At 42.1% G+C, this 20,624-nt stretch overlaps 1 protein-coding gene across 3 annotated transcripts in view; it reads left to right on the top strand.

The window, feature by feature from the left end:
- The first annotated feature begins 8,196 nt into the window (after positions 1-8,196).
- The window catches only part of LOC142099664 (mitogen-activated protein kinase kinase kinase 1-like), a 49,713-nt gene continuing 37,285 nt past the window's right edge, over positions 8,197-20,624 (top strand). For 2 of the 3 annotated variants that reach the window (XM_075183377.1, XM_075183369.1), the window contains exon 1: positions 8,197-8,529. In XM_075183377.1, coding sequence (XP_075039478.1) covers positions 8,216-8,529 — 314 coding nt within the window. In that variant the 5' untranslated portion in view covers positions 8,197-8,215. Of the gene's footprint in view, positions 8,530-9,722; positions 9,905-20,624 lie in introns of those variants that run through there. The other variant, XM_075183388.1, reaches the window with a different exon arrangement.

Raw genomic sequence — 20,624 nt, 5'->3', positions numbered from 1 at the left:
GCAGCAGCAGCTGTTGAGGAGGTCCTGTGGAGCTAGGGAGCGCCAATAAATCAGGAACACAACGGATAAGATGTTCTGCAGCAGTGGCTGATGAGGAGGTTCTGTGGAGCTAGGAACTGAACAAGCAATAAGGCACTGGAGACTAAACAATAGGGAAACAAGAGAAATGGGAGTCAGGATTGAGACATGTCTAACCAGGAGGAGAGACCTGAAGATCTGGCACTCATCTAATGCAGGAGGTGCCTTTTATAGTGGATCTACTGCTGATTGGTGTCCAGAATCTGAATGAATAAAAACACTGGGTCCGCGCATGCGCAGAAGCCGGCAAGATGGCGACCGCATCGGAGACCATGGTGTTCGTCCGGAAGAGAGCAGTTGGGAAGAGAGAGGTAAGTAAGCACCCGTCTGATCAGCAGGTCTGACCTGTGACAATATGACTCATTGAAGCACGCATGAAGAGAACGCATAGAGAAAAACATTTATATACAATTAACGTTACATGTCAATATTATAATCATTTATCATTATACATGAAAATTTAAAAAAAATGTTTTGTTTTGATTTTTTGAAAAACATTTATTAGGATGTACTTAATGTCTACTGCACATAAAAGACATATTTACAGTTGCAGACACATGTTATAGCAGCATATGATGCTGACATAACTAAGACACAGAACTTAAACTAGACCTCTAGCTGGAGCAAGAGATACAGCAGAAAACCAGTGTACTTCTGTGTGCGCCCGAGTTTGACTTGGACGTGGCTGCACAGGAACGCCCTTACTGTACATGTGCATTCACCCATTCCCCACCCTGTTCACTCCCCTAAATAGTAGGCTATAGTAATTTATTTGCCCTTGAAGCCAGCTTGAACGTGGCTGCATCCGGTTTTGAGCATGCGCAGAGTGATTTTTGTGAACAATACGCACAAAACCGGCAGATAAGTTCCTTAATGACTCAGGCACTCTTTGTCTATTTTGCACATATAACCAAAGGCCACAAATGTCACCTAAATTCAATGGAGTAATATATTATTGCTCTAGGATAATAATAAAAAATATTATTGATTAAAAAAGAGATAACAAAAATAGGACTATGGACTCTTCTCAAGTAAAGCAAATTATTCAGAGAAGGTTCTGCTCCGGGGAACTGACAAAGTACATTAATAGTATTTTATCAGTTTACCTATAAAAATTCAATGACCGGATTTACGCTTGCTCACAAGCATGAAAATTACCTTAAAAAAACCCATGTACTAGTTGCTTTTCAGCTTGGATTCCACATTACAAACAATCTTTCAAGTCATGCAATGTGACACATAGTTTGTATTTCCGTGTACTGGGTGACTGCTCAAATCACACAGGCATGGCCAGGCTTAACTTCATGCTCAAGGAATAAAAAGCTCTGCTTCATGTATCACTCTGGTCGAGTTACAGGGGACAAGCTCTGCATTCATGCCTGCCATAGTATATGTCGTCTTACAAAATTAAATGCCTTTGGGGTATATTTACTAAACTGCGGGTTTGAAAAAGTGGAGATGTTGCCTATAGCAACCAATCAGATTCTAGCTGTCATTAATTTAGTGCATTCTACAAAATGACAGCTAGAATCTGTATCTAGGGGGCCAATCCGCCCCTGTATCTATGACAATGTCCTGATGAGATCTCATAGAGGTCAAAAAGCTGATTCTGCAGGCATACCGGCAGTGACTGTGACATCATTCATACACAAGACTAATGATGGGCAACCCCAAGCTCCTTCCTGCTTTATTGTCACATATGTTTGTTATAGCTTATAACATTTGTTTAAAATGCCTGTTGATTTGTTCTTACAGATAGGTAGTGCCATCTTTGATTAAATGCAACTTATAACTGAGATTTAGGGTAATGTGCGGCCATTTTGATGGTTAGAGGGCCGCACTGCAAAGTCACCAAAGTGTATCAGGTTGCCCATCACTGCACAAGCCTGTGTGTGAATGAACCAATCCATATAGTGCAATTCTGCAAAGCATGTCTGCCAAACTGTCAGTCACTCTGTGTCAGAGAAACACCTCCCTCCTAACATAGCAACCTGCTGTAGAAGAGAGAGAGAGAGAGCATTATAAACAAATTTAGTTCAGTATACACACTTCAGTGATTTCATGTAGGTTATGTGGCAGCAATACACAGTATTTGCATTATATTAAGGTCAACTATAAGCTAACTTAGTATTATTGTATACAACTCTCACAGCTAATTTCTCTTATTCTACTAGTAATGCCTGGACATTATTGGCCAGTAATGCCTGTGCACGCCGACTCTCCTTTAATGTCTGGGAGGTTCCCAGATTTCTTAGGAGTCCTCCCGAACTCCAAAAACAGTTCTACCGAATGACGAGAGAAGGGATGAGGGGATGGAAGCAAAATGAAGCGGTTTACATCATCATGGCTCAAACACTGCTGCGTGATGATGCAAAACGCGTTATGGCCCAGCAGTGGAGGCCCACGATGATGTCATGAGGCATGAGTGGTTGTGGGGCATGATGCAGCTGTGGGTGGGCCATGATGGCATGAATTGTGTCATCCCAAACCGCCCAGCCTGACTTCTATTCTGCCTCTACTGGAAGGTCTACAAAGTCAGCAATTATGGTAATGCCCTGTTCTTCAAGTATTACTTACTGGGTTTTTTCTTCACACCTCCACAAAATAGACGTGCTCCTAGATATGTAGGGCATAATTCATTAAGCAAAGTACAGCAAAAAAAAAGGAGTAACTTTGCATCTGGGCAAAACCATGTTGCATTGGAGGGAGAGGTCAATTTAAAATGTGATGGCAGATTTATAGTTGGGTAGGGCATTTTCTACATCAAGTTTAAATTTCAGTGTAAAAATAAAGCTATCAAGTATTTGTGTGCTACATAAAAAAACAGCCAGTATTTAACTTATATGCAAAATAATAAACTAATATGCACCCCTTGTATTGTAATATGGTTTGTCCAGGATAAAATTTACTCCTTTTTTGCCTTACTTTCCTTAATGAATCAGGTCCACGTTGTGCAAAAGTTCAACCTCCTTGACACCCAACAAAGCTCCACCATGCCATAAGATCCACCAAATACTTTCCAAATATGGTAAAACAGTTATAAGAATATATTTTGAGTCTTTCATTAATTTTGGCTCATCAATAGTTGGCATCATGGGGAAATAAGTATTGTGGTTAAAGAGCATGGGTAGAAAAAATGGACTGTGGTTTGAAAACTGGGACAAATACAAGCTCTAGGCATGAACTGAAATCATTTTCAGGATTTTGCTCCCATAAATGTCATTATAGTATGGGAGAAAACAATACGCTTATACAGAGGTCAGCAACTCCAGGCAAGCGGACCACTTTTGACTGGCACGCCGGAGCTCCGCAGCTGCTTCACTAAAGCAGGCGAAGACGGCCGAAAGGGAGCTGCTGCACTATGTGGCATACTGTGTATTGGAGGCAGAACTATGTGGCATACTGTGTATTGGAGGCAGAACTATGTGGCATACTGTGTATTGGAGGGAAAACTATTTGGCATACTGTGTATTGGAGGCAAAACTATGTAGCATAAAGTGTATTAGGGGCACAACTATGTAGCATACTGTGTATTGGAGGCAGGGCTGCCAAGAGGAATTCAGGGCCCGGGTACAACAAATTCATGGGGCCCCTCTCATAGTCGAGTAAGCCCTAAAAAAAAATTGAGGTTGTGGTCATACATTCAGGGGCGTGGCAATGCACCATTGGGGGCGAGGCTAGCCTAACGCCGGGGCAAATTTTTTTGGGGGTGTGGTCATACATTTGGGCGCATGGCAATGCGCCGTTGGGGCGTTGCTAGCACTAGGTCCTGAATTCACCAGAGCGTCACATATGTCCCCAGCACTCCTAACTTTTAAGACATCTAGCACCACAGTGTAGTATACAAAGAATGCAGTGTGTACACAAAGAGTTCAGTCTTGGCCTGCACCTTACATTGGGCACGACACTCACCAAAAATTCCTATTGTCCCTACTAGAATCACAACATTTCACACACTCTGCTGCTCTGTCCTACCTGTTCTTCTCACTTTCACCACCTGTGACTGCTGCTTTCTTTAGTTGCGGCTTATCCGGATCCTGAAATGTTGGAGGACCTATTTGGGAAAAAAATGGCTACATTTCGAAAATTAGAGCCAGCCCCGGCGTTAAATCAATAGCACCGACGATTAATAATTAGCCCTTCCTCCAGCCCCAACATTAAAATATTAGTATTCACATTTAATAAATAAACCTATTTCCCTTCCTGCAAACAGCCTACCAATACCTATTTCCCGCAACCATCACTGCCCTTAATAAATTCATAGTCACATTTAATAAATAGACCTCATTCTCCCTAAACTCACCCCCATATTCAATAGCCCCCAAACCACCCCATCTTAAATTAATAGTCCCCACTATTAAATGTGCCTCTCCCCTTTTTTTTTTTAACTCTGTGCTTCTCTCCACTTTTTTATTTATTCTGTTTCTCTCCCCTTTTTATTTTAACTCTGTGCTTCTCTCCCCTTTTTTATTTATACTGTTTCTCTCCCCTTTTTTATTTATTCTGTGCTTCTCTCCACTTTTTTATTTATTCTATGTTTCGCTCCCCTTTTTTATTTATACTGTTTCTCTCCCCTTTTTTATTTATACTGTTTCTCTCCCCTTTTTTATTTATTCTGTGCTTCTCTCCACTTTTTTATTTATTCTATGTTTCTCTCCACTTTTTTATTTATTCTATGTTTCTCTCCCCTTTTTTATTTATTGTTTCTCTCCCCTTTTTTATTTATTGTTTCTCTCCCCTTTTTTATTTATTCTCAGCCTCTCTCCCCCGTTGTTTTACTCCCCCTTCTTAATAGCACTGTCCCTTTCCTCCCCTTGCCTCTCTGTTTCTTTACTTACCTCCTGTCAGCTTCTTTCTTTTTCTCTTCTTCTCCTCTGTCTTCTCTTCTTTCTTCTAGCTTTGTCTTGTCCGGCGCTCCTCACTGACTGACGGGCGTGACTTGATGACGCCACGCCCGGCAGTCAGTGTGAATAGAGAAGAGGAGAGGAGGGACGCGGCGCCGCAGTCACGTGAGTATTTTTTTTTATTGGCCCCCTGGCAAGCCCAGGCCCGGGTAAAATGTACCCGCTCCCCCCCCCTCTCGGTGGCCCTGATTGGAGGCACAACTATGTGGCACACTGTGTAGTATTAGAGGCACAGCTATGTGGCATAGTATGTGTGGAGATGTGCCCAACCGCCAAGTGCCTGTCAAGAGGGTGAAGCTAGAACTAAAGAAAAAAGATTACTCACCATTCCTGCGTTCCAGCGCTGGTAAGCGTCCACCTTCTTCCGCAAGTCCCGGCAGCGGAGGGCGAGTGAGCCAATCAGGTCTCACCTTCCCCCTGCTGGCCAATCGACAGCCAGATAGGTGAACCAGTCATGGCTCACTGCCGGCCATTTGAATTGTTGGCGGCACGGCGAGCCAGTCAGGGCTGGTGACACTGCCGAGTAACGTCAGCGTGCCGGCTGTTATTTGAGCCGCTGGGAGCCGCCATTTGGAGTTCAGTTCGCCGGTGGAGCAGACGGAAGAGGACATTGTGGGATGTCCAGCAACAAAGAAGCCGGAGACGCCAGGGGAAGTGGCAGGGAGCCTCTGCAAGGACTAGGAGCTACCGTGCCACGCGAAGATGAAGAAGAAGACAGCGCACAAGACAGAAGATGCCGAGATCAAGAAAAGGTAGAGATCGTCGGTGGGGAGCCCTTGTAAGTGCTAAGAGTGCCCCTGCCAAAAAGACAGCGGGAAGCAGCACACCGACAAAGAGGAAGAAGGGTCTAGAAGACCCAGAGACGAAAATGTCGGAGTATGCTGAGAATCCTGCGCAGAGCAGGTGAGAAATACGCTGTTAGGTCAGGCTCAAGGCCCTTAGGTGTAAAGAGGCACAGGCCTCTGAGTTAGTGAGGCACAAGGCTCCTGATATGGTAGCAGGGCAGCAGCCCTGTAGTTGTTAGAGGAACATTAGGTCCTTGGGGTTAGAGGGACTGTAGGTCCTGGCTGTTAGCAGGGCAATAGGCCCTTATAGTTGATAGGCCTTGGTTTAGTAGGACGCTAGGTCCTCGGTAGTGTAGGGGACACTTGGTCCCTTGATAGTTAAATGTTTAAGTTGCTGAGAGTGGCATATAAGGCCCCTCTACAGTCCGATAGGGCACCTAAAGTCCTGAGCCCCAAGACAAGGCGGGCTTAATAGCTGGGGTTCAGGCCACAGGCGGAGGCCTGTGGGGCGGCTGAGTGCCAGCGGACACGGGTGGCACAGAACAGGTAAGTAGGAGAGGTATCAGTCTTCCCAGGTAAGTAGCTGGTGACCAGTGGTAGGGTGGTCACTGGCAAATAACATACCAAACTGTTTATTATTTGTATGCACCTGTCTCCTTTAGTGTATTCCTCTGCAGGGTCCAGGAGTCAGACCTTCACTGAAGACAGTGCTGACACGGGGAACGGCTAGGGTGTATCCAAAGTGGACGGTAGGCGGTCATCGTTTAGAAGGTAAGACATCTGTGTGCGTGTATACTGTTTCCCCGCAGGCGTAATACTATGTATTGGTGGCACATCTATGTGGCACACTATGTATTGGGGGCACAACTATGTGGCATACTATGTATTGGGGGGCACCACTATGTGTCATACTGTGTGTTGGGGGCACCACTGTGGCAAACTGTGTGTTGGGGGCACCACTATGTGGCACACTGTGTGTTGGGGGCACCACTATGTGGCACACTGTGTGTTGGGGGCACCACTATGTGGCATACTGTGTGTTGGGGGCACCACTATGTGGCATACTGTGTGTTGGGGACACCACTATGTGGCATACTGTGTATTGGGGGGCACCACTATGTGACATACTGTGTGTTTGGGGCACCACTATGTGGCATACTGTGTGTTGGGGGCACCACTATGTGGCATACTGTGTGTTGGGGGCACCACTATGTGGCACACTGTGTGTTGGGGGCACCACTATGTGGCATACTGTGTGTTGGGGGCACCACTATGTGGCATACTGTGTGTTGGGGGCACCACTATGTGGCATACTGTTTATTGGGGGGCACCACTATGTGACATACTGTGTGTTGGGGGCACCACTATGTGGCATACTGTGTGTTGGGGGCACCACTATGTGGCATACTGTGTGTTGGGGGCACCACTATGTGGCATACTGTGTATTGGGGGGCACCATTATGTGACATACTGTGTGTTGGGGGACACCACTATGTGGCATACAGTGTGTTGGGGGCACCACTATGTGGCATACTGTGTTGGTGGCACCACATTGTGGCATACCTTGTGTTGGGGGCACCACATTGTGGCATACTATGTCTTGGGGGGCACCACTGTGTATTGGATGCACAACTATGTGGCATACTGTGTATTGGGGGCACCACTATGTGGCACACTGTGTGTTGGGGGCACCACTGTGTATTGGATACACAACTATATGGCATAATTTAAACTTGGGCACCACTGTGTGGCATAACATGAACATTTATTTGCTTTAGCAGACACACTAATAGAAAAAAAGTTGCCAACGCCTGAGCTAATACTTCAAACTAGTCTATTATCTTCTGCCTAGTGATTTGCGCAATAATCCCTCCCACAACCATGCAATGAAATTGCCAGGCTGGCAAAAAACACCTCAACAGTTTATTGCAGCACGTTCAGAGCTGATTCATCCTCCTGACCTAAGTTTAGTTATCAGGTAGACAGACAGTTTGAAATATGTGCTCAGCCCTCACATCCGCCTCATGTGGGTGTCAGTGTAAACACCGCGCACGCCCACTCCCTGTTTACGCCCTTTGCGTACGTACCCTGGTCCTTTCCACCTGTACGATACTCCGTCTACGTATGTCCACTCCACACCCATACTGCTTGTACGCTAAGTGCGTAATACTTTTTAAAACAGATAATATAAGCAGGTGAACCGAATATACATATTAGGCTAACTCTATTTACTTTATGTGACGCACTGATACTCCCGTTTCTGCTCCTGGACTTACATTTCTAGTTATTAGCTTCTTAGGTGTCTTGCACAGGACCTATACAACTACGTCTTTTACGTACCTGTCCGATAGGCTGGTCCAGGTTACGTATAATGCGCAGATCTGGGGTATATTGTCCCCGCCCCCTGGCTGGGTTGTACCACACGAATGTAAACCTGGCCCCAGGAAGATGGCGGCTGCGGCGGGGAGTCGGAGCTCGTCGTCCGGATTAAGCGCAGCCGCGGGCGGCGTTGCATTTCCCGGCAGTCCGGAGACGGGGCAGTTACACGTTGAAGCGGTGCCCGGGGAAGCCGGGGAGTCCCGGGCGGACTGGAGACGCAAGCAGCTGCGCAAAGTGCGGAGCGTGGATTTGGATAAGCTGGCGGGGAGAGTGGACCCGGAGCCCCAGCACACAGCGGGCGTCAGCGGGGAGCTGGAGCCCGGCACCTTCCTCCCTGGAGGCAGCAGCGAGGCCGAGGATATAGCCGGGAGTCAGAGCACTGGGTAGGTCCGGGGTACCCTGTACTCTCAGTCACGTTGTGGTCCCGAGTATGGGCAACCTGTGGCTCTCCTGCTGTGGAGGAACTACAAGTCACAGCATGCCCAACCAGCCAAAGTCTCATGAGCTGTTCTATGTAGCCACAAGTCAATGAGACTGTTATCCACAGCACTCCGTATATCTCTTTATTCCCCCAAAAATCTAGTCCCATGTGTGTTACTGCTCCATGATACAGACCTCTGAGCCCCCCAGGGTGGTCTTACAATGCAGTATAGATAGGAGAGTGTCTGGATCTGAACCCCCTGTCCCTGCTGCAGTGCTGTCAATCACTGTCCTGCCGCAGAATGCGCCAGCGGTTGACAGATCTGCTTCCCAAGAGGTCCTGGAACAGCCTCACTTGGGAGATGGACTGATTAAGTGGTCCCACATGGTGGGCTTAAAAAAAAAAATCATTGCACCAGTTATGTGACAGTATTTTATATAAGTCACTGATTTACCCCTAGTTGCTATCTTGAAATGTCTACTGTTTTCTGAATGCATGTCTGTGTTGTAGTGTAACTGAAATGTCTGTACAGTTACTGTACATGCCAGGACTGTAGTAAGTGGTGTTTTCCTTCCTGCCATATTTAAGATCAAAATATTGTGACTTATTTTGCTTTGTTGTCTTAGTGCATTTTTTTGTTTGTTTACTGTCTTTACTGTCGTTGTCAGCACTGCATGACACACTGTAGATATATTGTGCATTCATTAATTATGCAAATGATTGTTGGTCCCAGGGCTAGGGATGACAGATGCTGTGGGGAGTCTGGGCACAGATGCCCGACTGCATTTCACATTTCAGTATGGTAATAACTAACTGCGGATTGCATGAACCCCAGAGTTGAATTAAATTACTTTGTTTCAGCAGCAAGGGAAGGGGGTTCTGTATTTTTTTCTAAATCAAGCCCCATGTGTGTTACTGCTACATGCCTCAGACTCTGAGCCCCCAGGGTGGTCTGCAAATGTCTTAGACAGCACAGTTTCTGGATCGGAAACCTTTTTACTGTAATGTATTTTGTATGGATGTTTGCAGAGCTTTTGGAGTCCCAATTATAATTTTGTTAGTGCAAACAACTGGTACAGGAGGAGTTAAACTAGATAAGACTTTTCTGCTTATATGCAACTGTACTGTGCAAACATTGGGGTCATAGAAGCTCTCTTCCTGTCAGCTGCCTGCCTTGCCTTGTCTCTCCATTTGCAGTACACAATACATGCTCTGTCAGTTACACACTCTCCCAGCAAAGTTACCTGTCTCTGACTTTGTTGTTCTGCACAGTTTTAATGGGACCTATATTGCATTGTGGAGACTGCTCTTATGTGAAAGGAATTGCATATCTACAGGTAAATAGTCTATTCTGTAATCTTATTTGTGCAGATTATCTTTTGCTACCCTATGGGCCTACAGTATGTTTTATTTTCTAGCAGATTAGTGAAAAAAGTATGGTCCGTTTGTGTGTGGGAATCTCTTTCCCAGCTTATAACCTTGTTAGTCCAGTAGTGATAACTCCCCCTTTTTTTTTTTTTTTCAGAGGGAAAAAAGTTGTATTGTTTACGTTTATTTCTACATTTTAAAAAAATATATATTCTCTGTCCTAAGAGGCATGCAATTAGGATTACATTTTTGCCTCCTATGAGATCAGTTTATAATTTATTGCATTCCTGCTTCTATTTATGTCTACTCTCGCTGTGTGTGATCATTTTAATAATGCGCATTGGTGTCATCTCTTTCGCTGGACTAACTAACTTTGTTAGATTCTTGAAGTCCAGGCAATTGTTTAGGTCCCAGCTTTACAGAAATGTGTGTTCTTACTGTGTATCTGGTTTCCCTGCTTTTAGTACCGTGGGCCATTTCGCTTTATGGGGAAAATAACAGACTTTCTTTTGTTCAGCATAGAAAATAACTTGTTTAATTACAGCCTGCTTTTTATTTCTGGAGAAGTGATTTAAGTGATGCAATTTGCGGTCTGTGACTGGTTTTCTCTTACAGTAAACGCCATTTTGACATGTAGTTATTACTCTGATTTATTCTGATAAGATAGCTCACACTTCTCCTCTTAGATTAGAGGTGACTGTTTAAATTGTAAATATTATATCCTGTTTGCATTTTGTCTTCACGTGCAGTATCCCCGGGTAATTACTGGCATTTGCCACAATATTCATCAAATGACATGTACTGAATAATGTTTAGACAGTCTTTAAGTTTGCAGCTATAAACATGATGAATGTGCGAATAATCTTGGGGGTTGGAAACAATTGTTTACGTATGTGCAACTTCAATAAGGATTATGCATTTAGCAGATGTTTATTTAAGCACACATTGATGTCCCATAGGGAGGTTTTTGTAGTCTTAAATGTTGTTGAGATAACAGGCTCCAGTGCAGTGGTCACCCCAGTACTTTGATTGGTTAAAATCTATTCACTAATAATGTGCTGTTTTGCGGCTATAAGTAAGTATACAGTTGTATGTGTGCATTGCAAAGTATAGCCTGCAAAAAGGGTGACATTGATGGATTGTTTGCATAGGTTATCCCAGTGGATCCCAAATTATTTCAGTTCAAGGCACCCTTAAGCCAAAATAACTACCAAGTAGTCCCCCGCCTTACTTACCACTGGCCCTGGCCGAGGCACCCCTGTGAGATCGCCGAGGCACTCCAGGGAGCCTAGGCGCACAGTTTGGAAACCACTGGGTTATCCTATAATGAGGTTATGTAATCATGCATTATACTGTTATTTCTTTGGAATTATTGTTTGACTCGTTTCCATTATTTAAAAGCCAAAAACAAAACAAAAAAAACTTTTTTTTTTCAGATGGGTGTGTTTTATATATTTAATGTTTTCTGTTCTGTAAAACTGTTAGCCGTCTGGGAACCTGCATTTGTTTAAAGAGTAAGGTGCTGCTGACAGCTTTAGGTCTCGGTAGTTCCCATAGACTATGTGCTTACTGTGCCTTTAAGTGGTCCTGGTATTGCTGGGTTGATACTTTAAACATATGTCACTGTAGCAGGAGTTTAATGACCAGGAGACAGAAACTGATACAAACACAGGAAATCAATGCGGAGCTCAGGCTTTGTACATTTTTATTTTTCAATTTCCCATTCTTTTTAAAATAGTGAAGGAAACTTGAGCATCAGAGCTCTTCCTAATCCTCCCAAATAAACCCAGACAGAAATAACATTTGATCCATTAATAGGATGAGCGGATGAGCCAGAAACTGAACCGCAAATAGTGCTGGTCACTCTGTCTTCAACCAAATCATTCATTCCTCCCCAAGCTTGCTACCATATCTTATATTTATTGCGCTGGAACAAAGTCAAATATGGTATGTGTGTATGTGTGTGTATATATATATATATATATATATATTTCTGTCACTTAGGTTTTTACTACAGTTGAGCTTTTGATGCCTTAACTTTCATGCATGAAAAATGTGCATTAAATTCAGCAAAAAATCCCTCAAAACAGATGCACTTTTCTTATGCAATTTATGCAGATATCTTCTCTTATGGAAGAAATCCATACGGTACCTGCACTAATATACTGCATTTGACAGTGGTAACAGTCACGTTAATTTTAATTTGTTTTCCATATCATTTTTATTGTTTTACTTTGTATGCGATTTGTCACTCTGAACTATATCTACATGGAAAACTGAAATGTGTAGCCGTTATTGGGTGTTGGCAGTTTCTTGTGATATTAAAAAAAAAAACCAAAAAAAAATACCATACTATTTGGTTAATTGGCTGCTATTAAATTGACCTTGGTCTCTCTCGTTCTGTGTGTGTTAGGGAATTTAGACTGTAAGCTCCAGTGGGGTAGAAACTGATGTGAGTGAGTTCACTGTACAGCGCTGCGGAATTAGTGTTGCTATGTAAATAACTGATGATGATGATTGTATTTGACTTTGCTGTCTTGTTTTAATGTAGTTTGTCTAGTTTAGTAGAGTTGTACATTTTGCCTTATTTACGAAGCCTAGAGTGATCCAGTGATGAAGCTACTGCTAATACTGCGTTAGCAGTAAGATTGGTAAAGTGTTTTAAATTATAAAATAAAAATACATGTTTTAAACACATCATTTAAGAAATCTTTCCTGGAAACATAGAAATGGAGTCTCATTATTAGTGTTTGAGTGTCCAGAGGTTTAAACTGTATGTGTGTTTATGTATTAGGCCACGCATGGCTGCCTGCACAGTGTGGAGGTGATTAGTGCACTTTAATGTAGCAGAATCTTACTTTACACTAGCATGAGGGGTAGATGCTTGTTTAAAAATTAAATGACCTACGCTGAGGAAAGTGCAGGTTTTATTGTCCAGAGCAGACTTCTGTGTTCCGAGTTGCTGCACACGAGTCTTATCTTGTGAAATGTTAATCACTAGCCTCTTTGGGGCAGCTTGTGGTTTCCAGAAGGGTTCACCGTGAATGAGCTACTCTGTAGGGAAAAGAGCGTTTTCCTTTAGCATATGCCTAAAGTGGTTGCTTGAAATAAGTGTTCCCAGATCCTGCAGCATTTTGGGTCATCACATCTCGTTGTTTTCAAGAACATTTTTTTGGGTCTAACTGATCCTGTGGAGGTGTTTTGACGAGGAATAATATAAAAAGGTTTTCAAACCTTGACATTTAGTTGCACTACCACTAAAATAATATTTTACTAAAGTAGCCCTCCTCCTTCCCAGGGGTTCCTACATGCAGCAATTTTTCTGCAGCTCTGCCAGTTTTGTAATCATAAAGAGTCTCTTTATTGCACGGAGCAGCCCCCTCTTTTACTATGTGGTAATGCAGCTATAAAGTACTTTATCTGCGCAGTTGCCTAAAAAAGTAATTTGTTGTACTGTGTTTTATAGTTCTATGTGATGCTAGCCTCATGCAGAGATGAAATGGTGGTAAACTGGCTCTATATCACCATTGTGCACCTCCAAGAAGACTATTATGCCCTAGAGCAGGCCTGTCCAACCTGCGGCTCTCCAGATGTTGTGAAACTACAAGTCCCGGCATGCCCTTCCAGCTATCAACATAGTTGTCTCCTGGCAAAGCATGCTGGGGCTTGTAGTTTCACAACACCTGGAGGGCCGCAGGTTAGACAGGCCTGCCCTAGAGTCTTCTCACTGACAGCAATCTGATCATTTTGGGTCATGCCCGAAAAATGCGGTCACCCTATGACCGCACTGACAGGACCGCATGTTATCTGATGGTTTGGCCCATGCACCATTAAAAAGATACTGGCTCGGGATCTGATGAAGGTGAATTTTGTTAAAAAAAAAAAAAAAAAGCCCCCAAAAAACTTTATAGTGCAAAATCACTGACATGATACATATAGAGCAGACTGTATTGTGGAATTGGCTCGCCAAGACAATCTCTGTAGTCATTTTGTCACCCCCAGAATTATACTCTCTCTGTGCAGAGACAAAACTTGATTGGCTGTTCAATAATATATATACATTTCAATGTATATTAAAGCTTTCCATAATGTTTTGCTGCCGTGCCTATTACGGTTAAATGTTACCATGTCATAAATCGAATGAAAAATACTTTGTCAAACAATATAAATCTACTTTTTTTTTTTTTTTTTTCTATGCCCTTTCTTTGAAGCAAGTAAATAATTAGAGCAGCTATAATATTGCTTTACAAACCCCACTAATCTGGCATTGGTTGCTGCTGTTTGCCTAGAATTTCCTCAGCACTGAAGCAGTTACAAGTTTTTTGGAAAATGCTCCGACATGCCACTCCCACCATGATATAAATAATGTTTCTCATTGTCAGGAGCCAACGCAGCAGAACCATTTTACAGACAACCTCAGAATTCATAAACCATTGAAGACAACAAAGGATTCATCTGAGACCTCGTTGTTTGCCTCTACTTCTAGCTATCTGCTTATAATCTATACAGATGTATGATAAGTTTTCACTTTAATTTTGTTGTGTCAACATTTCCAACAGAAAATGCAGTTGTCATCCTCTAAATTAAAAGTTGGGTGGTTAGCACCCTGTATTGGTTACATATAAAGTAGTTATTTATGCAACCGTACTATGCTAAATATGTACCACTATACAACAGTGCTCATCACAGAACTAGTACAGGGTGAAAGGAGCATGTAAAAAGACTATTTGAGGCCAAAAATATATTTCCACTTCACAAGGTATTTCTATGACCACCTTATTCAAGTATTTTATGGTGCAGATTTGGTTTCTATGGCTTAATGTTTTGCTAGGGATGATGTTTAAATGTAACCTTATAACATACATTGTACACAGTCACCAACATCACCGTGGTTGGGGCAGGTGCTTCCCCAGCATGTATAATGAATGAATGCACTTGTTACAGAGTTGTGGTGTCGAGGTACAGCGTTGATATAGACCAGTGATGGCTAACCTGTGACACTCCAGGTGTTGTAAAACTACAAGCCCCAGCATGCTTTGCCAGCTATCAGCTAGCTGTTTACTGGCAAAGCATGCTGGGGCTTGTAGTTTCACAACACCTGGAGTGTCACAGGTTAGGCATCACTGATATAGACACACAGGCAATGATCTACCACTGCCTCTTCTCCAGTGCTTGGGCTGAGATACACCTGAACCAATTCTTGTTCACTAGGATTCCACACAGGAAACCACCAGTGAGCTGCTGTAGTATATAATGTTTATCTATTAGATTAGATTTTTGCTCTATTAGCTTCAGTGTTGCAATATTGTGCAAAGAACCTGTGTACAATCTTCATAGCCACACCTGAGAATGTACACAAGTCCAGCACTAATTCTTTACCACAGTTGTGGTTTGTTTGTTTTTTTTGCCTTTCAAAATTGACAGCTCCTTACATTGGTGAAATCTGGCCAGGATATTTACCAAATTATTTGTATATTTACATCTTGGATACAGGTTTGTTTATATTAGTTTCTGCTCCTTCATATATTTATTAAAAATCAAGACGTTTGAGACGTGTTCCAATAAATTTCACTAACGAGAGTTTGGAAGTCAATATCTGAATTTGTGAACTAGTCGTTTTGTATAGAAAACCATTTAAAACATTCTCAGTTTTTGTTACAATGTCACCTGAGTGCAGATTTACGACTAATGATGGCAAGATGTAGGGGCATATTCAATTCTTGGCGTTACAGTCAAAAGTAACATGCCCTATTGTAATGACGGTAATAGTGAGCATAAAAACCGGTATTACGGTACTTTTTTTGCTGGATTTCAGCTCGCGGCTCAGGGAGCTGCGAGCTGAAATCCGGCTTACTATTACCATAATACCGGTAATAGTTTTTCTGCAGCGGAAACCGCGGACAATTGAATATGCCCCGTAGAGTCTGAACTTATTAAATGTCGCAATTACAGTATTAATACTCGTGATTACTTACAGTGGTAAGTAATCACGAGTATTTTGACTGTCCTGTTCTTCACTTGTGGTTTACATTTAGCTTTCTGTTTGCGTGTTTAAAGGAAAAAAAATGCAAATAGGAAACTTTGTAACTGATCTCATGGAACAACAGTCAAAGAACAATATTTGCAGCAGAAGAGCACTCGCAACAGTAATTTTATGTTTCATATTCATATTTCCTGTATATTTAGAGGGGAACATTTCATTAAGCGTTATCTGCCTTTGATTGTCATCAGGCTTTTTTCCTATACATTAGAGAGATGGTTCATACTTTTGGTCTGTTTTTTATTCTCTAGTGTAATATGTTCCTGGTTGAATGTGGCAGCTGTGAGAAAGTGTTAATAGATCAGTGTCTGGGAGTAGTGGGTGCATGCTTGGAATATTTGGTTTGTGTCCCAGTTTCAGCACTGGGACCCGAAACTGACCTCAGGGTTATGTAAAGTTGATTAGTCCGTGGCTGTTGTGCACCTTAATCAGGTGCTCTGGCTTTCCCAGAAAGCATTAATGTGCATGTGATGGGAGGGGGGCCTGAGGCTCAGTGCTCGTTATGTCTTCTATGAATGCAGTTATTGACGGGGCTTCTCTGGTTCTAGTTCAAGAACAACATTTCCTGAAACCAGTGGCGATATCTCTGATAACATAAGGTGACATTGTTATACAACAGGCACAGGAGGTGCAGAGTCACATGTTGCCTAGGCCTGCACTAATGGCTTGTATAAAACTAAGCTAGTGACTGGCAACAGCCCCCAGCTCCTTCCTGTTTTATTGTCAGGTCTGTTTGTTGTAGCTTTTGACACTTGTCTAAAATACCTGCTGATAGGTTATTACAGATAGGTGCCTCTTTCTTTGATTAACTGTATTGTTTTAACTTGTTACTGGGATTAAGGGCAATGTGTGGCCCTTAAGAAAGTTAGAGGATCACACCGCGCGGCCCTTGAAGCGTATCTGGTTGCCTGTCGCTATGTTTGATAGATTTAATAAAAAGCTAGTGTTATATTTGGGCCTATGAGGTACTTTTTCATTCTTTATACCATCTTAAAAATTCAGGGAAGGTCATGTGATGTAGAATTCTGGATCCAGTCATTCAAATCCAGAAGCCGGCTGTGCATCCATTAACAACAGCTGATAAAGGTACCAGGACTAATTCTGCTTAGATGCAATGGATACCTGGATCCAAAGATGTGTCCAGCCCTCTATTCCACAGTTGCCTGTTATTTATTTTTTAAAATATATTTTTTACATGTTTACCCCTCTTCTGTTACAACTCAATTTTTGAATATCTCGAGAGTGTGCATTTCACAAGTACTGTGGATCTGAGCAGGTCCAGCATTACTGTACAAATAGCCAATCAAATTACATAAAAATGAACTGGTATTGTCTTTGTGTACAGAAATGGATGATTCTCTATACATACATATGGACAAATGGAGCCTATTCTATACAAGGCGGACCATTTGTGTAAACTGTTCCAAAACATGCTGATGACAACTCCACCTTTGTAGTCATAGATGTCCACCAACTGTATAAGATGATGGGTTTGGTTTGGCTTTATATTTAAATTACAAAATGTGTTCTGAAACCCAATGGCATTTGTGAGCAATATATGTGAAATGTGACAGGTGTGTTTCATGGGCTGTTTGCTCAATTCTACATTTGGGTGGTGCGGGTCCAAGACTTGATTCCAGGGTTTGTACGAAAGCTGTGAACATTCTATTGTCTTTAAACTTGTTACAAGTAGTGGTGAAAAGCAGCATCAGCATTGGAGGGTGTTTAGATCCTTTAACTCTGGAACGGTTTTCATAAACGTCCTCATTGTCATTACTGGAGAGGTGCATAATACATGAGCAAAGTACATTGTATTCAATGCATAAAACACTTTTGTTTTGTCTCTTGCAAATATCTATTAACAAGTTGTGTTGTGCAGAGACCAGTGATGCACTTTAATGGCTTTTGTTTGATGTCTCTGCTTATTTCAGATCACTATCTTGTTCCATTCTGCAATGCCGCATATTAGGTTGGCTTGTTTCAGAAATGGGCTTGATCTGTATAGGAAATATTAGTCTATCATCTGGTACATAAAAATTATGCAGGGGTGCAGTTTTCTGAATTATTGCATATGACCGTTTAAAGAGAATAATGCACAAGACCTTTAGCTTAGTAGGTTTTGAATACTAGTAATTTTGGAATTTGTGTAGCTGTTTCAGCAAGAAAGCCGCATTCCTGGTTAATCTGTAAAGTCTGTGCCCTGCTTATTTCCCTGAGTGAAGCCCTGGGAACTGCTCACTGAAGAATTTTTATTTAATTTATTCTCGGGGCTCCTCTGTTTTTGTAGTATCGCACCTGCAGATGTGTTCTACTGCACCTCTTAGAGTGGCCACTGAGATGGGTGTGAGCAGGAGGGCCAATCAAAAGCTGCACTTTCTGTCCTGTGCTTATTGGTCCACAGGGTCACAGCCCCCAGGAAGGCTGTTTTGATGGGTCACAAACAGTAATAATCACCATATCTAGGCTGAAGGCTGCCTGTACTCCTTGTGGATTTGCTTATCTAGTCTCAAACAATTTAGACTGATACAGATCACGTTGTTGTTTTTCTGACCATACCCGCAGGCCACTTGTCACTATCAAATCTAATCAGACTTTGGTTGTTTACACCTGTTTGTTTTCGGGGGTATGCATATGCCAATTGTTTACCAAATTCAGACAAAATCTATGTGGATATGTAATTATTGGCTTATGGAGAACTTGAAGTTGCTTGTGGATAGGTGTTCTTTCCGATGATACTTTCTAATAAAAGTTTTACAAGAAACTTAGTCCGGTAGGATGTATGAAAATGTGTTTGGTCAGGTCACTATGTACCAGTTGTTGGTGCCCTGTAACACAACAGGAGGAATGAACAAGTAGATCTTTATCTCTCTAAAATTGTTGGTTCCTTAATGCTCCTATTCCATCTACTCCAGTGATCAGCTACACTCGGAACCATAGTGCTTTGCAACTTTCTGGACAATGACAATATTTTACTATGTTTTGTTTTTTTTTGTTTTTTTTATCTCTTTAATTTACATTTCTAGCTGTATGTATGATGGTGAAGGACTACAGTCATTTTGTAATCAGTCTGAAGTGAGTTAAGAAGGTTTTTGTTCTTAACTGATGAAAATGTGTATAATGTATTTATGTTAAGAGATAGAAGCCTGTGTATTTTACAGCACCTCATTTATCTTAAGTAATGTTTGTTGGCAGGTTTGTAAGGATTTGCAACTATGGAGTGAGTGTTCTGTTACATTGATTTTGTTATGCTACATGAACATTTTGAAACTGATGTAACATTCATCATCACCACTTATTTATATAGCGCCACTAATTCTGCAGCGCTGTGCAGAGAACTCGCATCAGTCCCTGCCCCATTGGGGCTTACAGTCTAAATTCCCTAATACACAGACAGATACAGACAGACTAGGGTCAATTTTGTTAGCAGCCAATTAACCTACTAGTATGTTTTGGGAGTGTGGGAGGAAACCGGAGCACCCGGAGGAAACCCACGCAAACACGGGGAGAACATGCAAACTCCAGGCAGATAAGGCCAAGGTCGAGAATTGAACTCATGACCCCAGTGCTGTAAGGCAGAAGTGCTAACCACTGTGCTGCCCAACATTGGCTGGAATTGTGGCATTTTATGTCATTCTTTGTAATATTTTCAGTGGAACTAATCTTAGTAACTTAAATTGCGTAAAGCTGTCTTGATAGGACCCCATTGCTGGGCAAAATAATATTGCCCTACACTAAGGAGCTCCAGACAGGTTGCAACTGTTTGTGTTTTTGTCTTGCCACACACTTGTATCATGCTCTGATTGAACGCCATGTAAATAGTTTTCTCAGAGGTGACACTTTCTGTAACATTCCTTAATGTTATACAAAAAAAACAAAAAACCCCAGACGAGTAACTTACTGTTATATCGCACACCAATCAGAAGCTCTATAACGCCTCTGACCCTGGCAACTAGCGCTTAAAATACGCTGCATCCTCTAGGATGTCATGGAGGTGTAGCAGTGGCGCCCCTAGGAATCGGCAAATAAGCCTTAACCGCACTATTAATGTGGTGTTTCTAATACTCCTAGTGACATAGAAAGTATTTCTAATAAAATAAAAATGGTGAATATCCCCTTTTACGTATCTGAGTGGGACCTTAAATCAGTCCATGTACGCTCCCATCAGTGTAGTAAACCATTGCCTTATATGGCAGCGTGGTCACCCTGTTGCTGGAAATATAAATATAAAGGCGGCGATCTTGATAGCAGGACACAGCTATACTGGGACTAAAATGTGCTGCCGACTTCTATTCTTAATGCAGTGGGAACTTTATTAGGATGAGAAATGGCATCACATCAATATTTACATTCGTTAGCCTGGGTATATATTTAAGTATAAAAACAAGCCATATATTGGGTTTATTTTCTTATTTATTTTTTTATCTTTTATTTTTTTTACTGGTGTTGATCATACTCTCTTACCATATATCATGTTCTTAATTTTACATTCATATCATTATAGGAATAAAACTAAATTGCAGAAATATGTTTGAGGCCGTATGAGCTTTCTGATTTTGGCCCAGCTCCAACTTCTGAAACATACTCTACAAATGGCTCCTGTGGAATAAAACGTTTTTTGTTTTGTTTATATATCTCCCCCCTTTTGAAAG

This window comes from Mixophyes fleayi, chromosome 1 (assembly GCF_038048845.1).
Source record: "Mixophyes fleayi isolate aMixFle1 chromosome 1, aMixFle1.hap1, whole genome shotgun sequence".
In the NCBI taxonomy this organism is placed as follows: domain Eukaryota; kingdom Metazoa; phylum Chordata; class Amphibia; order Anura; family Limnodynastidae; genus Mixophyes; species Mixophyes fleayi.
The sequence above is the reverse complement of the archived record's forward strand: the minus strand, read 5'-3'. Positions and strand labels throughout refer to the sequence as shown.